The sequence below is a fragment of the Grampus griseus genome (genome assembly GCF_964374135.1).
Source record: "Grampus griseus genome assembly, chromosome: 9".
In the NCBI taxonomy this organism is placed as follows: Eukaryota; Metazoa; Chordata; class Mammalia; order Artiodactyla; family Delphinidae; genus Grampus; species Grampus griseus.
Window position 1 is genome coordinate 59952929 of NC_139003.1, and position 20652 is coordinate 59973580.

At 37.6% G+C, this 20652-nt stretch overlaps 1 protein-coding gene across 1 annotated transcript in view; it reads left to right on the plus strand.

The window, feature by feature from the left end:
* The first annotated feature begins 5698 nt into the window (after positions 1–5698).
* The window catches only part of SDHAF3 (succinate dehydrogenase complex assembly factor 3), an 83009-nt gene continuing 68055 nt past the window's right edge, over positions 5699–20652 (plus strand). The window contains exon 1 of the mRNA XM_082662326.1: positions 5699–5960. Within this exon, the coding sequence (XP_082518452.1) occupies positions 5787–5960 (174 nt within the window). The 5' untranslated portion in view covers positions 5699–5786. The remainder of the gene's footprint in view (positions 5961–20652) is intronic.

Below are 20652 nucleotides of genomic sequence, written 5' to 3' on the forward strand. Positions count from 1 at the left end.
ACTTGCGACTCAGAAAGGTTAAACATAGTCCAAGATCACATAGTTAAGAAATGGTAAAGCTGGAATCTAATGGTATATGAATATAATTTAGTCACTTTAAATTTGTGAGCCTGAAGAACACATACTGTGAGCTTAGTCTAATTTGGGGGGTGGGGAGAGGAATGCCTTCTCTTGTAAGACAATTACTTTTTGCATTTGTTTATCTATTTACTTACTTTTGCTTTCTGCAGGTTAAAAGTGTAATGGCATTATAAAATTGAAATCTCTGTCTGAAGTTATCATTTAGAATTTTTCCTTCAATTTTAAGAAAATTGTATAATGTATAGTTGTATATTATAATGAAAATATAATTTTATACATGTATATTATAATGAAAAAGTAGATCAGTAATAGCTCAGCTGCAAGTCTTGCCTTTGGTTGCAATGTGATTTTTTAAATACAATTTTATATTCTGGGGTACATACTTCACACTGAAGACAATGGAAAATCTTTCGAATTTTGAAGAAAGGGAATCCAATCAGAAGACTGTTGTAGTCATTTAAACGAGGGATATGGAGTCAAGGCAGGTGGGTCAATGACATGGGGAAAAAGTGACTGATTTACAAAAGAAGTCTCAACAAGGGCTCCTCAATAACAAGATACATGAAGAGGGTGAAAGATGTTACAGAACTCTAAGTCTTTTTTTTTTTTTTTTTTTTGAGGTACGTGGGGCTCTCACTGTTGTTGCCTCTCCCGTTGCGGAGCACAGGCTCCGGATGCGCAGGCTCAGCGGCCATGGCTTACGGGCCCAGCCGCTCCGCGGCATGTGGGATCTTCCCGGACCGGGGCACGAACCCGTGTCCCCTGCATCAGCCGGCACACTCTCAACCACTGCGCCACCAGGGAAGCCCCAGAACTCTAAGTCTTGAGCCTAGGTAAATTTAAGAACGGTGGCGAGAGAAAGGTCTTTGGAGAAAAATGATGAGTTTAATTTGCGACATAGACTCTGAAGAATGACAGGATATCCAATTTGAATTTATCCAGTGCTTAGCAAGGAAGGTTGAAACTGTAGAGAGGTCGGAGTGGGTGTGAGAGTTGGTTAAGATGTCCTTACCCTTTCCAGGTAAGGGTCCAGCGAGGACCTCCAAAATGGTTAGAATGGGGTTGGCCAGGTGGGGGCAGCAGAGCATCACCAATTGCTGAGGACAGCTGGCCAGGACAAGGGCACTGACACTGATGTTTGTTTGGACTGATGCATTCTCATTTGGAGGCAGGAAGAACTGCAGCTAGCTAAGGACACAGAGACAGTGGGGCCCTAGAGGTGGATCACCTGGACAGTACAAACATATGGAAGCCGAAAGATGGAAAGATTTCTAGAAGGTCAGGGGAGAGTAGATGTATGAACAGAAGCAAGTAACTAGGGAATTTGAAGAAAGTGATTTTAGAGGAGTAGTGGGGACAATAGATTAAAAGGGATTAAGCAGGGAATGAGAATGGAAATGGAGAAATATTTGTTTCAAGTTTGCCAAGGAAGGAAGCAGGGTGATAGGATGGTAGTTTGAGGGGGAGTTAGAATGGAGGGTTTTTTTTTTTTAATGTGAAGTGTTCTTGTGAATGTTTATGAGCTGAATGGACTAGTCTTATGAAGAGAATAATTGAAGATGCCAGTGAGAGAAAGAATGAGGGGATAATTATGAAGCTACCTCTCAGAAGAGTTGGGATACAATCAAGAGCTCTAGTGGAAGGCTTGGGTTGGAGGAGAGTACAGATAATAGAGATTTTGTGGAGTTTTATTGAGTGCCAAGTTTGCATAAGTAAGCTGTGTTCTAAATGTTCATTACTTATTTGGAAAGCTTAAACCATGTCCTCTGGGAGACACGGTGGTGCTGTGGATGTGGCATGTGGGAAGTGGGATGATTCTGGAGTGAGCTCTTCAGATAGCCCTTAAGTTATTAATCACCTCCTGTTGATAATTGTGCATATAGCCTGGAGTTATAGAACTTATTTTTCACTCTTACATCCTCTTTCTCAGAGATGTTTTACTGTTTTTTTCTTTCTTTTTGATTATGTTTTTTAAAATCTTTATTGCAGTGTAGTTAATTTACAATGCTGTTAGTTTCAGGTGTACAGCAAAGTGAATCAGTTATATATATACACACATCCACTCTTTTTTTAGATTCTTTTCCCATATAGGTCATTACAGAGCACTGAGTAGAGTTCCCTGTGCTATACAGTAGGTCCTTATTAGTTACTTATTTTATGTATAGTAGTGTGTACATTTCAACCCCAATCTCCCAATTTATCCCCCCATTTTACTTTTATGTTTAAAATATTTTTAGCTATATCAAAATCTTTACCCCCATTGTTGCAGGAACACTTTAATATTGAAGGACTGGAATATTTAGTAATCAGTTTTTAACAGTGTCAATAACTTGGGTACTATTCCTGGAACCCAGGTGTTTCCAAGTTGGAAACTTAGACCATTGGTTATCAATCCTGGCTGCACATTAGAATCACTTGGAGGGGTTTCTAAGCAATAGCCATGCCTCACCCCACTCGCAAAGATGCTGATTCAAGTGGTTTGGAATGGGTCTTATCAGTTTTTTTAAACCAGTTTCCCAGGTGATTGTAATATACAGCCAAAGTTGAAAACCACTGACTTAGACCAACAGCACTTTTACTATTAGGCAACTTGTTCAATGCATCATTTAACATAGGCTGTCCCTGCAAACTCAATATGAGTAAAGTAAAATGCATTTCCAGAAGTAATTTTCCCTCCTGATTTTTCTTTGTCAATTGCACTTCCATAAAGGAAAACATGGAGACCGCTTTGATTCAAATTTTGAGGAGTTTCCCCTTCTTAAACAAAAATCTTTTCAAAGCAATTATTTCAGAGTGGGTACATATCTGCTGCTCCTTTTACAAAAAATTTTGGAGGGGACTGGGGACAAATCATGATTAGCAGAGTTGAAAGGTACTGAGAATTACCTAACCCAATTTATTTGACACGTGAGAAAATCGAGGTGCAGATTGGTTGAGTGACTTGCTGAATAACACACAGGAAAATGAATTACATGGAGGAAGGATAAAGGGAAGGCCTGTATGAAGTGTACTGATCTGGATTAGTGGCCAGGAATAGAACTCAGATCTTATTTTCAGTTCATGGCTATTTTGACCACAAGAGGAAAACCGGTCAGCCTAAATTGGTAGGTCAAAGAAACAGAAAATTTTGTCCTCAAAACATAACTCATTGTCCAGCCCACTGTAAAAAAAATAAAGGTCATCTACCATTATTCTCACTGTTATTCTTGATTCCTCTCCTCTAACCATTATGTCTTGGCTTTTCTCTTACCCATCATTTGTCATTTTTGAGCATTGATTACTCAAAGCTTTATGGACCTTTTCTGCTCCCTTTATGCTGAATTAATTCTTTTATTATGTTTTATTAATTTACCGGCAGAATTTTTTCCCACATTTTTATAAGAGCTTTGGCTCTAAAAGAAGCATTTATTATACATGTACTTTAACCCCAAAGGAAACCAGAAAAAAAGTAAACTGGAACAATAAATTAATTTTTAATTTACAGGGATATTAAGAGATGAAGTATGGTTAGAAAAAGATTTCCTGAAGTAAAATAACCATGCTGCCATTCAATCCTTGCCATGAATGTGGTTTGTCAAAAAACCAAATTAAATCCATTTAAAAAAATGTTCTGTGTTCTTTTAAACAAATATTTTTCTACAATTTCAGCAAAAGGAAAATAGTCCATTCAAGGTAATAAATATTAAGAGTACTTACTATTTGTAAGGCACTGCGGTGGACCCTGAAAAGAATACTAAAATGAGTTAAGTCCCTGCCCTTGGTAGAGGGGTGTGTGTCTTTTTGTCTTTCAAGACGTCTTTGCATAAACAAAAATCTGGGGTCTCGGAGGGAATCACATAAATTTTCCCACATTCTTGCCCTTTCATCACCAGCAGGTCATATAAATCACTTGACACCCTTAAAATCACAAAATCCCTGCCCTCCGGGAATTTGTAATCTAGTGGGGGCAAGCAATAGGCAAACAAGTAAAATATGTATGTGTTACAGAGAAAAATAAAGCAGAGAGGGGGCTTAGGGAGTTCTTAGCATGATGTTGGAGCAATATCAAATATGCTTGCCAGGGAGGATCTTAATCAGAAAGAGACCTGAAATAATGAGCTGAGTGAAATAAGGGTGTTAGCCAAGAAAGATACCTGAAGCAGAACATTCCAAGCAGATGGAAGAGCAAATACCAAGGCCCTCGGTTGGAAGAGTGCCTGGCCTGTTCAAAGATGAATTAGGGGCTTTGAAGGCCAGTGTGGCTGGAATAGGCCAACTAGGGAAAGAGCAGTAGGAGAAAATTTAGACAGCTAAGAAGCTGAGAGGCTTTGCGTTTTACTCTAATGAGAAGCCACTGGAGGATTTTGGCGAGCAGAGTAGTGACATGTTTTTGTTCTGTTTTGTTTTGTTTTGCGGTACGCGGGCCTCTCACTATCGTGGCCTCTCCCGTTGCGGAGCACAGGCTCCGGGCGCTCAGGCTCAGCGGCCATGGCTCACGGGCCCAGCCGCTCCGCGGCATGTGGGATCTTCCTGGACCGGGGCACGAACCCGTGTCCCCTGCCTCGGCAGGCGGACTCTCAACCACTGCGCCACCAGGGAAGCCCTGTTGTTTTTTTTTTTTTAAACCTATTAATAATTTAATAAAAAGCTATGTAAAAAGGTGTGGTCAGAATGATGGGAACCAGCAAGGATTTCTAAGGCAGCCAGATACTACCAGTAGCAGAGGCTGTTACAGTTTAGGTGGATCATGATCAAAGCTGATCATGGCAGAAGCAGAAACACAAAAAGTGACTACAGCATCCGGTAAAGAGAGACCATTGTGGAATAGGGAGTAGTGAGAAATGATCGAATTCTGCATACATTTTGTTGGTGGAGCCATCAGGATTTGTTGAAGGTCCAAAGGTGTGATGGGACAGAAAGAACGAGGCTAAACTGCTGCCAGCTTTGATTGGTCACACTCTCAGTATCACCGTTGTAAAAGGTGAAGATTTGTGAACGTTCTGATTCTACGTTTTCATCTCAGACTACTTAATCAGAATCTCCTGGATCGTGACCTTGGACACAATACATTTAAAATGGTCTCTAATTATTCTTCTAAAGCCAACTTGACATGAGCTAAGGATTGAAACCTGCTGGCTCAGGTCTCACTTGAGTTACATGAAACAGGCCACGCCTTCAGGGTACAAATTAGGAGCACAGCCCTGTGCAAGGTACGTGGGTGGGTGGGCTTCTGAATGGAGAGATTAATCCCATTCCGATCCCTCTCGCAGAACGCAGGAACACTGCAAAGACATCTGAAGTGTCTTTAGCCAACCATGGAAGGCTTCCTGGAGGAGTCCGATTTTGACGGAGCCTTTCTTAAGCCTTTATCAGGAGGAAAAGGGGTAAAATGAATGGAAAAGATGATGGGGTGTAACGGAGTGGTTAACAAGCACCCAAGCCAGACTCCTGGTGGACGACCGCTCCGCCCCAGACGCAGGCCCTAAGTAGTCGCTGCGCTGGCGCTCCACGAAAGCTACGCCCCTTTCAGAGAAGGACCGGCCCATTTCTGCCCGCCGCTGCCCCTCGCGTTTCCGGAAGGTCCTGATATTAGGCCGGACCCAACCGGATGCAAGTCGCACGCCCTCTTCCGCTTGTATTTGGGTTACTTATATTCAGCTCGTAAGGAGAGGCAGGCGCGCGCGGTCTCCCTGCGCAGGCGTGGCCTGTGGTCCACGCTCGGAGTTATGCCTGTTCGGCACGTCTCGCGTGTCCAGGCCTTGTATCGGCGCATTTTGCTGCTGCACCGGGTTCTGCCCCCAGACCTCAAAGCCCTTGGTGACCAGTACGTGAAGGACGAATTTAGGAGACATAAGACCGTTGGTTCTGACGAGGCCGAGCGATTCTTGCAGGAATGGGAGGCAAGTAACTGCCCCCTTTTCTTCGCCCCAGATCTTTGAGGTCCCTCAGCGGCGTCCCGGTTTGTCTCTGGGAGAGGCCGCCTGACCCGGCTGGTTTCCCCGGGCCTCACGAGCTCGAACACAGCGGCAGCCTGTTCCGTTTGAATTAAACAGCGCAAAGCCGTTCAAACAATACTTCCCAAAGTTACGTCCCAAGCTGGTCTGTTTATCCCACAGGTTCCTCGCTGGAGCACATCCCGTTACAACAGCGTGTCCAGTTCAGTTCAAGTTTTGCCAGGCGCTGGAGGGGTGAGGATGGAGGTTACAAAATTGAATAAGTCACCGTCAGGTGCTTAAAGAGCTTACCGTTTGGCAGCTTTTTTGTCTCCTCCAGTGCCTTGCACGTAGCGAGCGCCTATTGATAAATTAATGGTTTTCTCGTTACTAGTTTTCAGAGTTTTAGAGGCTTGTTTCTATAATTACTATTTTTAAAATCCCAGTGCTCTTTGTTGGGTCTTAATAATATTCTCAGTTGACTGATAACAGAAATCGGGTAAGACTGGGGGTAATTAAAAGCGGTGGGCAGAAATGCTGGTCAGAGGTAAGTCAGGTGAAAGTTGGTTTCTTCGTAGTCTCAAGTCACGTTATTCTGTTGAATTGCTCTGCATCATTGCACTAAATCTTAATGAGACACATGCATTAGGGATTAACCCTTTGATTTTTCCCTCCCTTTTTTGAGTGAAGTCAAATGATGTTCAGAGTGTTTCATTTAGAGTGTTTCGTGGGGTTGGGAGCCATGCAGCACTGCCCCTCGTTATTTGCAAATATAAAGAAACGAATGAAATTGGCAATTAGAGCGACAGGTATTTGAAAGCATGAAGCAGTGTTGGTTTAAGAACTGAGGTAAGCAATTCTTCAGCCTAAAAAGTTGATGGCTATAGAGATTATTGAAGTCTGTTTTTTTAAAAAAATCATAAAGGGTGAACACAGGGTGAACATTAGGGTGAACACCGAACTCTTTCACTGAATTGCAGAATTTTTTATTGTAGACTCATGTACGCTTGCAAGAGGGACATTTAGGACAACGGTGAAATTTAGAACTTGCCTAAAAATTATGTGTATTAGATGTAGTGAGGCTGCCTAGAGCCAGGGAAGTTGAATCTTAAAATGCAGACTGCTGCAGACTGCTCTCTTTTAATATGGTAACTTGGTCTTGAAGCCAGAAGAACTGGATTCAAATTCAGGTACCGGCATTTATTAAATGTCAGGTCACTTTTCCTAGTCTTATTTTCTTATCTGTAAAATCATAACAGTATTTACAATATGCACCTCTAAATTAGTGTATGTAAATGTAAGTGACATCTTTTAAGCCAAGTCAGTTTGTGGCAGGACAGGAAGAAGTCTAGCTCTATGTTGGGAAGAAATAAGGGCACTTTGGGAGGTCCTAAGAACTGGGAAGTTTTTTAGGGAAAGAGTAGGAACCCAGAATAAATTGGTAATAGGCTAGAGGAAAGAGACATTTTAAAAAAACTGTTTTTTAAAAAAAAATGTGTTGATCAACTGAGGAGACTTGGTGTCAGGCGTTCAGCTTAAAAAAAAACAAACCCACAAAAACCCAAAAAACTCTCCTAGTGCTATGTGGCATTTGGTCTCTAGGATTCTTTCACACACTTCTAAAATTGCTTATGAACTTGAATTTGCTTTACTTTAAAAGGCAAAGTTGGGTATGGATACCACTGGAGAAGAGAAGGGAAGGGTCAGGAATATGAGAGGACTCAGTATTGGGAGGAGAGTTCCCTATTCCCTTTCATCTATTCCCTTCTGATCACAGAAAACTGGCAAATGTTAGAGCAAATTCATCGGGGGAAATTTCTGTTCAAGGACCTTTGGGGGAAGGTAAGAGGAAAGTATTTCATTTTATCTTAAGCATAAAAATGTAAATGCGTATTTACAGAGTAAATAGTGAATTTGTATGATTCCTTACCATAGAGAAAAAATGTTAAGTTCAGGGAGAGATGTTTGATAACTGGTTATTAAAATACCCCTTGTAATCTTATTCCGGAGCCTTTTAGGGGACAACTGTTAAAAGTGGAATTGGGGCAGGGTAGATCAGGGGGTCTTACTTATTATGACACTTTCAAAGTTCTGACTATGCTCAGTTTTGAAGAATAGCTGTTTTAGGTAATGCTTTCCATTTTTCTTTCTGCGCCGACCCAGTTGTGGACAGAAGAACTTCTTACCACTGTTTTCTGGGAAATTAGAATAAACGTTGAAAATTAAATAGCAAGTAGAAGACCTTTGTGTTAGAATGTGAGACGAAACACAGCTCCTTAGGAGCCACTTTGAAAAGACTCCGTGTGTTTAATTTTTCATTTTTTTTGCCCCATTTATTTATGTCTGTTGCTTTCTTGCCTGGTTTCCATTGTTTTCCTTAAGTAGCTGCTTTGCTCTGTGTCTCTTGGGGGAGGTTTATAGTGGAAGTTTCTGGAAAAAGCAAAATGCTTAAACATTCTTTAAATAGTTATTGATCACTTATTGCCAGGCAAAGTGCTAGGCATTGTAGGACACACAATGAATAATATATGTGTTTTACTTTTATGGTGTACAAGTTTAGAGTATAATAGACGATTATAGTATAAAAGGGTGTCTCTGAAGTGCTATAGGGGCAAGGAGGGAATGGAGGAAGCTGAGGCCACATGTAATGTCTGAGCTGAGGTTTGAGCAGGTCAGCGTTACCTTGTCAAGAAAAAGACTCTAGAAAGAGGGAATAACCTATGCAGAGTTATTGAGGTAAGAAACAGTATGACTTTTTCCAGGATATGCAGTGATGTGTTTAGAATTTAGTGTATTACATGGGAGATAAGGAAGAGATAAAGCTAAAGAGGTGACAAGAGACAGGATATTCTGTTAAGGATTTTAGGTCTTTATTTTGAATCATTGAAAGATTTTAAGCAGTGGTGAAAATGATTCAAATTATATTCTAGAAAGATCACTTTAACAGCAATAGAAAGGAATGATTGAAGAATGAGACAGATTGAAGGTAGGGAGAACTGTTAGGAGAGATGTAGTAATCCCAAATATGTATGTGCCTGAACCGAGACAGAGATGTTGAGGATGGAGAGTATGGGCTTTTGCGTTACCCTTTTTAAGGTAGAATGGGATTTGACTTGGTGACTGATACAGGATTAATTAGAGGGGAGGCCATAGAATGGATAACTCTCAAGTTTTGGAATACGATACCAATAACCAGAATAAGTATATAGGAGGAGGAGGTGGAGGATGAGTTCAGTATGGTACATTTTTGTGTTAAAAATTCTGGTGGGACAGTCAAGTGGAGATGTTTTGAGATATATTTACCCTGATACTCAAGAGACAGATTGTGGCTGGAGATAGAGATTTGGAATTCATTAATTGTAATTGATGGTCCAAAGGTGTGAATTAAAGTGCCCAGGCTGGGTATAACGGGGGAAGCTAGATAGATAGTGGTCAAAGATAGACCACTAACATTTAGGAGTTAAAGAGAATGAAGGTAGTAGTAGTGTAGTGCTGGAACTGTTCTGTTCTTTTCTTTTTCTGTACTCAGTTGTTCCTAAGCTACTTCTGCAAAGGAACATACTTTAGATTTGTATGATAGTCTTTATCATAATATTTGCTTTTTTGTTTTATTTTGTTGTATTCATTTTAGAGAGGAGGAAATGCTTCAAATTTCATGTAACTGTGCTTTTGTAACTCATGTGGGATATCTTATGAGTTTGAAGTGGATCATCAGATTAAAAAAATGTATGATTACATTGCATGTCATCTATATTTAGAGTTTCCTTAACTTAATATAATTAGGGTTGGATGGATATTTTGCAGTTTTTATAATTGTACGTCTCTCTTACGTAATTTGAGGACCTCATTTTGTTGGTTTTGAACATCCTGATTTGAACTTTGTATTTTAGTTTGTGGGAGAAAAGGAATGAATTACCTCTCTGTTCAGTAGATGGATTGTGTGTGTGGGGGATCATCTACCAAGTATGAGGGAGTCATCTGGGAACCTCTTAGTTGTACTGTTTATTCCGCATGTTACTCAGTGTGGTGTTTTTGTGACGGTTTATTGGGTGGTGATGGTTTATTGATATGTTACACATGTGTGTTTTCCACATTAAGCTTTACCATTTAAAAATTTTAGCCGTACTGTGGTCCTTACCTAATGGTTGAAAAAGGGGTGAAGGTGAGGATTTGAAACAGTATATCCTTGGAACATAAAATGTTTCTTTTTTTTCTTTTTTTCATTTCTGAAGTATTTGGAAGCTTTTACGATATTTTTTTGTTTAGAAATACTTAACTTTTATTGGTGTCAGTTGTGTTATAACAGTGCTTATGTTATAAAGTAACTTAAGATGTTTTTAAAAATCATAGTTTGATCAAATTGCAAATATTATTGACTTTATACTATATTACTGGAACACAGAGGTACGTCCTTTTATTTAAGTGATTTTAAAGTTATTGGAATTTATAGATTTAAAATAATGGTAATAGAATGATAGTATTAATATGCTATTAGTTATGGTTCTAAAACAGATCTGTGTGTGTGTAGGGCTGTGTGTATGTCTATATACCACACAGACTTAAGAATTTGAAGTAAGTTTTTCCGTAGAATTTAATAAAAGGATTATATATATATGCATAATATTGATTTTACTGGTTTACCTATTATTTTATGAGATAAATTATTTTACGGTTGCTTAATAAGAACAGATGTTTGAAATTTTACATAGGGAGTATTAGAATTGATTGAAAGGGGCTTCACACTGCTTCAGTAAACTTGTTTTTTAGGTTAATGCTCTTCAGCTTTTTTGAAAAACCAAAGTAATGTATGTATGTGGTTAAAAAAATTAGTGTGGGAGGGCTTATAATAAAGAGCAATATATTCTTTTCTATTCCTTAATTTATCTGTTCTGGGGACATTTTTCATTTTATTTTGGTGTCTTTCAGGTTTCAGGTATCTTGTGAATTTTGTTATCTGTCCAAATTTACAAGTAAAGCAATAAGAAACTGAGAAGTCTGTATATAGGTAGGCTTGTTGATTAGAAAATTACTTTTAGGATCACAGAGTTTCAGTAAATCTCCCTTGGATTTGCTTCTTGCTCCTCATTTTCTTTACCTCCCTGGTGTTTGTGTTCCGTTGGTTCTGGCAGTTTGGCTTTATCTTCAGCTGTTATTCTCTGTTTTGTTTTCTAAGCTGTGGCTGCTTCTACTGAGGCTGTTTTATTAGTTAAACTTCTCCACCTGCTTTCCATTTTGAGAACCTTACTGAAATCTCTTGGCTTCTAATGGCTCCTTTCTTAGTCATTATGGATCGCTCCTTTAAAAGTTTTTCTATTAGTTCAGTGGAGTTTTGGAAGGGAGAAGAAATAAGAAATAAGCTGCTGTGATTTCTCCAATCTGCCATCTCAAACTGGGGATTCTCAGTGTTTTCATTTTAAAGATGAAGAAACTAAGGCCTGTAGAAGTAAAATGACTTGTTTGGTGCCACACAACTAGGTACGATGAAAATCTTGTGCTCTCGCCTCATGAAAATCAGTTAAGATTTTGGAAATTAATGTTTCCAAAAGACTATTCAATTTTTGTTTAATGTAAAATGATTATATATTTTTTCTTTGAATTTTGCTTGTTTGCTTATTACAGTTTATTTGTATATTTGGTTTGTTTTCCATTTTTGGTATTTTTCCTAAGGGACAGGGAAGATTTTTTTTAAATCATGTTTCTACCTAATACACCTCTAGCATAATTAGGAAATGTTTAGGTAATGATTTATTTGTATGTTTATTATCCCAAGGTGCTAATTGCGACACATTTCTTTCTCAAAGATTTTTTTCGTTAATGACATGAGAATAGAAGTTGCTGTAATGTAACTGTTAAACTGTTGTGCTAGTCAGGCACATATATTTCCTGTGTGATTTTTGGCTTCAGTTGTCTTAGTAGGGGAAGTAATATTTTACCCTTGAAATTACAGATGGACCAAAAAGTTCTCTTTTACCTCTAAGATATGATTATATTAGGAGATGAGTTAAAACTATATCAAACGGCTTAACCCACTTTACACTTTTCATTGGCACCACTGATTTCTCTCTTTAATCTTCTTTTAGTTTTAGGGTTGTGTGTTACCATGGTAATACCACGGACAATAAAAATACAGTACATTTTATTTCTCTTTGTAATACTTACCATTAACATAAAGTTAATAATTCCTGAATTAAAAATTAGTTAAAATAAAAGGCAAATGGAATGTATTTGGGATTAATGTGATAGATGCTTGATAGCATTAGTATAAAAAGAACTTAGCTTGGACTGGGAAAACACTTAACAGCTTTAATACAGGAATGGGCAAAAGGGACTCTAATAAGAGGTCATTCTCTGATTTATATATGAATTTAACTGCTGTGTTGAATGTATATGGTAATAGTGAAAAATTTAAATCAGTACAGATGTCCAGTGATGGCAGAAGAATGAAATTATAGCCATATGATGGATGGGTTAGTATGCAGCTCTTAGTAATGGTGTTTCAGAAGAATTAATGGTATAGAAAACTGCTCATGATACAATTAAAAATAAACAGTGTTTATCTTTGGGTGCTGGGATTAAGGATGATTATAATTTTCTTCCTTGTACCTCAGAATTCGAGATCATGTGCTACTTTCGTAATTATAAGAAAGCCAATAAATGTGATTTTAAACGATGCAGTTGGATATGCTCAGCATTTTTGTTACCAATCTTGTGTCACAAAGCACAGGAAAACACATACATTGAGTCAACTAGCACCTTATAAATATAGTTCCTAATTTTGCTCTTTAAATTTTGTAGGTTAAACTTAGACTTCTTCATGTTTCATAAATAATGTCAGCTATATATCTTAATTATTTCTTGCCGAGTTTTGTAAAATTAAAACAATGTAAATGTGTAGACTTTTTTACTCAGTATTGTAAATGGCCACTGAAATAAGAGAAGAAATAAAAGGCATCCAGATTGAAAAGAAAGAAAGAAAACTGCCTTTATTCACAGGAGATATGATTATGTAGACAATTTGATGTGATCTACTAAAAAACTTCTGGAATTTAATAAGTCAGTTTAGCAAGGTTGTATGATACATGGTCAGTATATAAAAATTAACTGTACTTTTATATACTAGCAGTGAAAACTTGGAAATTAAACTTTTTAAATATCACTTACCATCAAAAAATATGAAATGCTTAGGGAAAATTCAGACAAAGGATGTTCAGACCTGTACACTGAAAACTACAAAGCATTGCTGGGAAAGAATAAACATGTGTGGATTAAAAATTAAACTTTATCTAGTTACTGTTTTTTCCTTAACCACTAGAAGACATATTTAGAATTTAGAATCTTTAGGGCTCTAAACTGAGATCAGAAAAGAGTCATCAGGGCCATCTATCTGGTATAGTTTTAAGTCTTTTTAAGCAACGTGAAGAATCTTCTCATGTTAATTTCTTAGAGATCATACTTAAATAGTCATAATTCTCCAATAACTTCATTTAATGAAAATTAAGTTACTACTTAATAACTGTTAGAAATCTATTTTAATTTTTTACCTTTTTCTAAGTATTGTAGAAGGTTGCATGAAGGCTGACAGTGTATTAGGACTGGCAGAGGAAATTGGTTAACTGTTGGTTTGTCTTCTGGCGAGTGAGACAGAGAGAGGATGGAAGGTGGCTTGGAAACCAGCAGGCTTAGGAAGGAGATTCTAGGTAGGTTTGTGCCACCCAAGATTGTCATTGTAAGTTCTGGTAATTGATCTTGTACATTTGGAATTGGACTTTATCAGCATACTCAGAGATGATCGAATATTGACTTCAGATTCACACTAACTAAATTTATGTAATACTGAAGTATAAGCTAGAATGCTGATTTCTATGGGTTGGGGAGTGGGGGCCGATGAAGAGGGCTCTCCTTTTCCAGGAGTCAGAATATTCATATTTAGATCCAGGGACACTTCTTTCAGAGGTGTCTCAGAATTTAGAATTTTTTAGATTTTAGAAAGGTAACAAGGAGTATGATTGAATTTTAAGACACACCCCTGTGGGATCTGGAGTGGTACCCTGTAATCAAGTACATTAATATTTCTGCAGTAAAGCTTTTGACTGTTCATATTAAGCAGAGTAAATAAATGCTTCACATAATCCATTTAGGTCCGGATTTGCTACCAGATGAGTTCTGAAACAGCTTTTGTTTTTTGAAACTTTTTGACTTCAGAATTGCAAGTAAGGGATTGTGGACCTCTATTAAGCTTTCTAGGAAACTGAATTAATGTTTAGAAGGTTGCCTGGTAAACACGGAATTAAAATAATGGGAACTGGGTAGGCATGAGAGATTTTTCATCAGGCCTTGTAGTAGAAAACATCCGTTTAGTTTACAGTAGAAAACATTGTGGGTCCTCATGCTTCACTGCCCTTTTTTCCTGGACAGTGCTGAACACACATTAGGAAATTTGCCCCCTCTTGATAGTTTATTTTTGTTTTAAGCACATTTTTTCCTGCCAAAGCATTATTATTATTATCAGTGTGTTGATAGATTAAGCTACCTAATTGGTCTTCTGGGCCTGAGAGAATTCAGATGTTTCCCATTGTGTGTTGATTTTTTTAGCTCAGTTCCCAAGGGAGGATCATATTTATCTTATTTAGAAGTTTTTGGTCTTCCCTAATCCTAAATTAGTAAACTTGGAGCATTTCTAAAATAAATTGAATTTTGACTTCTAAGCTTTCAAACACTAAAATATTTATGCTTTATTTGAATAGATTTTAAACATGGCCTATTTTTTTTTCAAAAAACATTTCATCATTATAAACATAAAAAAATAGCAGAATGTTGTATATTGTATGTTTAAGTAGCAAAGCTTTCTGGACTTTGCTGCAGGACTCTTCACTTTGCTGCAGATGAAGTTGTCTAGTTTGTTTAAAACTATCCCATTGAATAAAAAAAAAATCACACACTTCTCATAGGAACTTTCCCCTTTCCACACTAAGAATGGCAGCTGATGGCATGGCAAATACGTATATATAAAAACAACTATAGGGCTTCCCCGGTGGTGCAGTGGTGCCAATGCAGGGGACGTGGGTTCGAGCCCCGGTCTGGGGAAGATCCCACATGCCACGGAGCAGCTAAGCCCGTGTGCCACAACTACTGAGTCTGTGCTCTAGAGCCCGTGAGCCACAACTGCTGAGCCCATGTGCCACAACTGCTGAAGCCCACGCACCTAGAGCCCATGCGCCGCAACAAGAGAAGCCACCTTAATGAGAGGCCAGAACACCGCAACGAAGAGTAGCCCTGGATCACTGCAACTAAAAAGAAAGCCCACACGCAGCAACGAAGACCCAATGCAGCCAAAATAAATAAATAAATTTATAAACAAACAAACAACTATAATAACATCAGCATGCGGCATCAATGGGTCTAGCCTCACAGCACAGACCCAAAGCTCTAACCCCTCCAAAAGGTAGCTTGTTCACTGCCTCACACTTCCCAGCCTGGCTGCCTACTTATTCATTCTATAAGGTATAAGTACGTACAGTTGATAATGCAGGATTTCTAGCCAATAACCATAGTTAACACCACTTAAAAAACACCATGAACATATTTAAATGCCTTTACTAGGCTAAGCAAGATGCACAGAGTGAGAAAAACGTCTTATTTTAAAATATTTGGAAATATATACAACTTTGATACAGTTTCAGGGTACTAATAACAACCTTGGCTACTTCATGTAAATTACTTAAAATTTCTAGTACACTTCTAGAAACTGCAATATGATTATATTCGAATTTTATAATTAAATCTAATGAGGGCAGAGCCATCTCAAAGAAGTTTGTTATATTTTTCCCTACTCTGGAATTCATGTGGAGTTAGATACTCAAGTTTATTTCTCTATCCTCCTCTTTCTCAACCCCCTTCTTCCTCCTGTCATCCTCTTCATCTTCCGTTTTTTAGGCAACATCTGTCTCCTTTGCACCATCAGATTTTCCTGAGTTGGCTAAACCTTTTTCCTATTTCTCCTTCAGCCTCACTACCTTATTATTGTAAGGCTGCTTCTTTTGCTCTCAGATTACTCCACATCTGTTTGGTCTTCAGTGGAGGTGCCAGGGTTTGTGGATTTGATCTCAGGGTGGAACTCTGAACAGAACACTCCCAGTAGTGGCTACTCGGGAGCATTAGGTCCTTCCTGCTTCTCTTAGTTCTTCCACAATGCTCCATTTCTGGGTCATCAGATTTGGATTTCCTTTTCCCAGAGATTGTCTTCTGTATCTCAGAGCACTTCTTAGAAAACTGCAAAGGAAAAATCAAAAACAAGCTGCAACGCTGATGGGATCTCTTGGATTTTTTTTCTTTTGTACCTCTGGCTTGCCTGCACAATGAAGGCAGAGAAGACCCTTTGCTCTGTGGTTTCTTAGGTCACCTTCAGCCGTATTGATTCATTGTTTGCTAGCCTCTGCGTGCAATTTTACTGCACGCAGTAAAGAAACAGTTAACAAGAAACCAGTATTAATGATTATGGTAGACATACATGTATATAGTTAAGAACTATATAAAATCTGCTTTTCTGTGCCATTTTCAGCTATTGTATTTAATCTTTTTGTGTCACCTGCTAGGTTAGTCAAGCGATTGGGACAAAGATTGTAATAACGTTTTGGAAGCTTGATACTTTTGTAACTACTTTTATGCTATGAGTGCATTTCTGAAAAGTTGTTTATAAGTTGATTTTAAAAAATTTTAACTGTATTTTAAGTATACTGGCAGATTAACTATTTAAAGAAATTCTTTTGTTAATCCTTTTGTAAAATGAATAATCAGCCCATAATTTCCTTCTTTGTGTAAACCTGCATTTGCATACATGAAATTTGTTTTAAATAGGGTTTGTTTACAAATGTCGATGCATGTGTCTAAAAAGAAAAAAATTTAATTTCTATTTGTGAAGAACAAATTCAGATTTGGCACTTTTGATAAGTATGACATACCAGATTATTTTAGTTCTATTCTTTTCAACTAAAGCATATTTTAGATAGCATTTTGCTATCAAAATATGCTCTGCACCTTTAATTAAGGGGTGGCAAGAAGTTCATATGTTAAGATTGAACTGTAGTATATTTTTAAAGTATATTTTCTTAAATAGTAATAGAGGTAGTGTGAAGTTATATAAAGTTTAAAAAGCTATTTAGTAGTTTTATCTTTTCTTAAAAGCATAACTGGAATCTCAAATCTTAATGATTTTTGTCTTTAAAAATTTTGCTTTATCTTAGTCTGTACTTACAGAGGTAGATGTGTATGTTGCTTTTAATTATGTTTGTTAGCTTTCTACTTAACTGTAGTTGGGTGATACCTAGCAGTTTACTCCTCTGCTTGATACTTGGATGATAGATAACCCATCCTTCTTTTAGTTTGGATACTGAAATCTTGTTAACCAGTATTAACCATAAACAGCTATTTAGTCCACAGTATAGCATAAATGTGGTATATTTATGATGAAAAAATAAAAATGTAATTGCCATTGTGTAATATTTTAACTGTACTGTGGTTAAATAGACTTTTTCTGCAGGGCTGTCTGGGAGCCTTACTACTATTTGTTATACTGTTTCTTTGGGAAAGTATATACAAATTAAAGTCTAGAGCATTGGGAACTTGGCCCCATCTCTTAGACCAGCTGCACAACCTATTGGATAGTCAGTCAAAGGAGAAGCCCTCATGATTTAACATGGGTACTGTTTGATTCCATGGAAAGTAAAGCCTTTCCTCGATAACTGAGGAAGAAGTCAGTGGGTTAGAGAACCCTTGGAAATGTCCTGGGATCTAGTAGAGACACGTCTTCTAATATAAATAAGGCCAGCCATTTGTTTGTTCATGGCCTTAACAAGTTGAGTGTCAGGGATAATGTAGACGACATTATTAAGGACAAAAACTGGAAAGAAAGCAAAGAATCAGGAGGAGAGGTTTCAGCAACAAGTTCAAGGTGGGACATGGAGAAATTGTTCCAAATGTAGGTCTTGAATTGTGTGAGGCTGGGAGGACTAGACAGGAGGAGCCCAACTGAGTTTATTTGTTCACTGATTCATTCAATGCCTACTATTTTTCAGGGGATACAGAGATTAATGGTCAGTATCTGTAAGGAGTTCATAAGTGTGGTACATGTCTGTATAAGATAGAAGAAGACTCATTGTACTCTAAAGAGTAGTAGTTGAGAATGTTGGTCTTCTGACAGCAGGGCAAACAGAGTGGTGTGATTACAGGAGGAAACTTCTCTTTCCCTTAGCCATTCAATTTATGATTGTTAGGCAGTTCTCTAACCAGTATATCTACCCTGTCACTTGCTGTTCCTTATTCTGACTCTGTTCTGTTGGATTTTGAAGATCTTTTTATCTTTGAGTTTCTTTTTAAAATATAATTACCCTATGAGAGATTCCATTTTAAATTATTGGCAGCTAACACTTTAATGATTAACAATGACATTGATTAACATCCAGCTACTTACTGTGTGAATGGATAATTTGGTTAATCACTCCAAGCCTCAGTTTCCTCATCAGTGAAATGGGAATACCAACAGTACTTACTTCAAAGGTTAAGGATGAAATAAGATAATATATGCACAATAGTTGCCTTGTACATGGTAAGTTCTCAATAAGTGTTAACTATTTTAGCTGTAGTGTGTGGTAGGAAGGAGCTTTGATAGGAAGGAGTTTTGAAGGTACTGAAAACAAATTTTGTAATTTCATTATTCTTAATTCTTCCTTCTTTCCTATCTTCCATATCCAGTTAGTTTCCAAATCTGGTTGATTCCTTTTACCATATCAGAACTCTGACCTGTTGTCTCCATTCTCTTTGCCTCTGGATGTTTGTAGTAATTTCATAAATAAGCTTGCCTTTAGTCCCTTTTAAATGTCAGCTTATAAAACACAAGCTGATCATATTATTGCCCTCGTAAAAAGCCATCACTATTTTCCGATTGACCTTTCTTGAACCCAAGTTAAAAACTATGCAAAATCTGACTTGAATATGTTTTTCCTACCTTACATCTCAATATTCTTTTTCAAGTTTCCTAAGTTCTAGTCATACTCAACAGAGAATGTGGCCTTAAGTTGTCTTGGCCTCACTATTCATTTGCCCTAAATGTTTTCCTGTCTTTTTCTGTATAGCCAAATCCTAAAATCTCTTTCATAACAGCTCCAATCCTTTGCTATCAACTGTTTCTTGATTAATTCTCCCAGTAAAAAGCAAAACTCTGTCTTCTAATTTTCTAAAACATTATTTTGTATTTTTGTCTTCTTCATGCTTTCTACAGTGTATTATAATTATTTGTGTACATCCTTTTTGGTGCTAGTAGAGGGTAAATTGCTTGAGGACGAAAACTATGTTTCATGTATCTTTGTGTACCTTAAAGCTCCTAGGACAGTATTTTGCTTATGATAGATGCTCAGTAAATCTTGGTTTTTTCCTCCAAAAGAAAAATGTGTGATTTTTCAGATGAAGACCAAACATGTTGGATAAAAAGTTAACCAAATATGTGAATTATAGTTTATAAAGATTAATAGTTTAAGCAAAGGCTTTTAGCCTGATTATGGGAATTCTTAAATTGTATTTCATAAATAAATGAGAATTCAGTGTTATATTTCATAGTGTACTAGGCTTATTCCAGGCACTTTAATCCATGTTTTTATCTAGATATGCTGTCAAGTCAGTAGGCATATGAATGCATGAATAGCTGGTTCAGGTTTTTTTTTTTAATTAATTAATTAATTTATTTTTGGCTGCGTTGGGTCTTGGTTGCTTCACGCGGGCTTTCTCTAGTTGCGGCAAGTGGGGGCTACTCTTCGTTGCAGTGCGTGGGCTTCTCATTGTGGTGGCTTTTCTTGTTGCAGTGCACAGGCTCTAGGTGTGTGGGCTTCAGTAGTTGTGGCACACGGACTCAGTAGTTGTAGCTCATGGGCTCTAGAGCACAGGCTTAGTTGTGGCGCATGGGCTTAGCTGCTCTGCGGCATGTGGGATCTTCCCGGATCAGGGCTCTAACCCGTGTCCCCTAAATTGGCAGGCGGATTCTTAACCACTGCACCACCAGGGATGTCCTGGTTCAGTTTTATATATATATATATTTTTTTTTCTTTTTCCATTTAATATAGTGTTTTAAGTGCCGAAGAATGGAGAGAGATAATTAAAGAGTATTTAGGAAATTTAAGATCATGAACTGGGAGAGTCCTAGGACAGGCATAATTGCTAAGAATCTTGGAAACAGAAAAAGAAGTTGGGTGTCTGTCATGCAGTTTCCTTAAGCTATAATGAACACCATCTTCTCTCCAGAAGAAGAGAGAAACTAGGAGCAACTGTGCATGGTCATTTTCACTAAATTCTTCTAAGAATATTTACCTTGTTTACAACCAGATTCATTCATTCCTTCTAGTATTGACTGGAATACTCCAGTCAGATACAGGAATTTTTTGTGTAAGTGTAATTTCAAAAATTTCCACATGATGGCAGAAGATATCTGGAAACACGTTACTGAATGAAATTCAGAAAACTTTGTATTTCAGTTTTACCTGAAATAGTGTCTTTTCACATTTCTGCTAGTAATTTTCACACTTGTATTGTCTGATAGAGATAGTTATTGGTATTTTGAACATTGTAAATGTTTTCACTAATTTTAAAATTTTAAAAAGAATAATTTTTTTCCTGA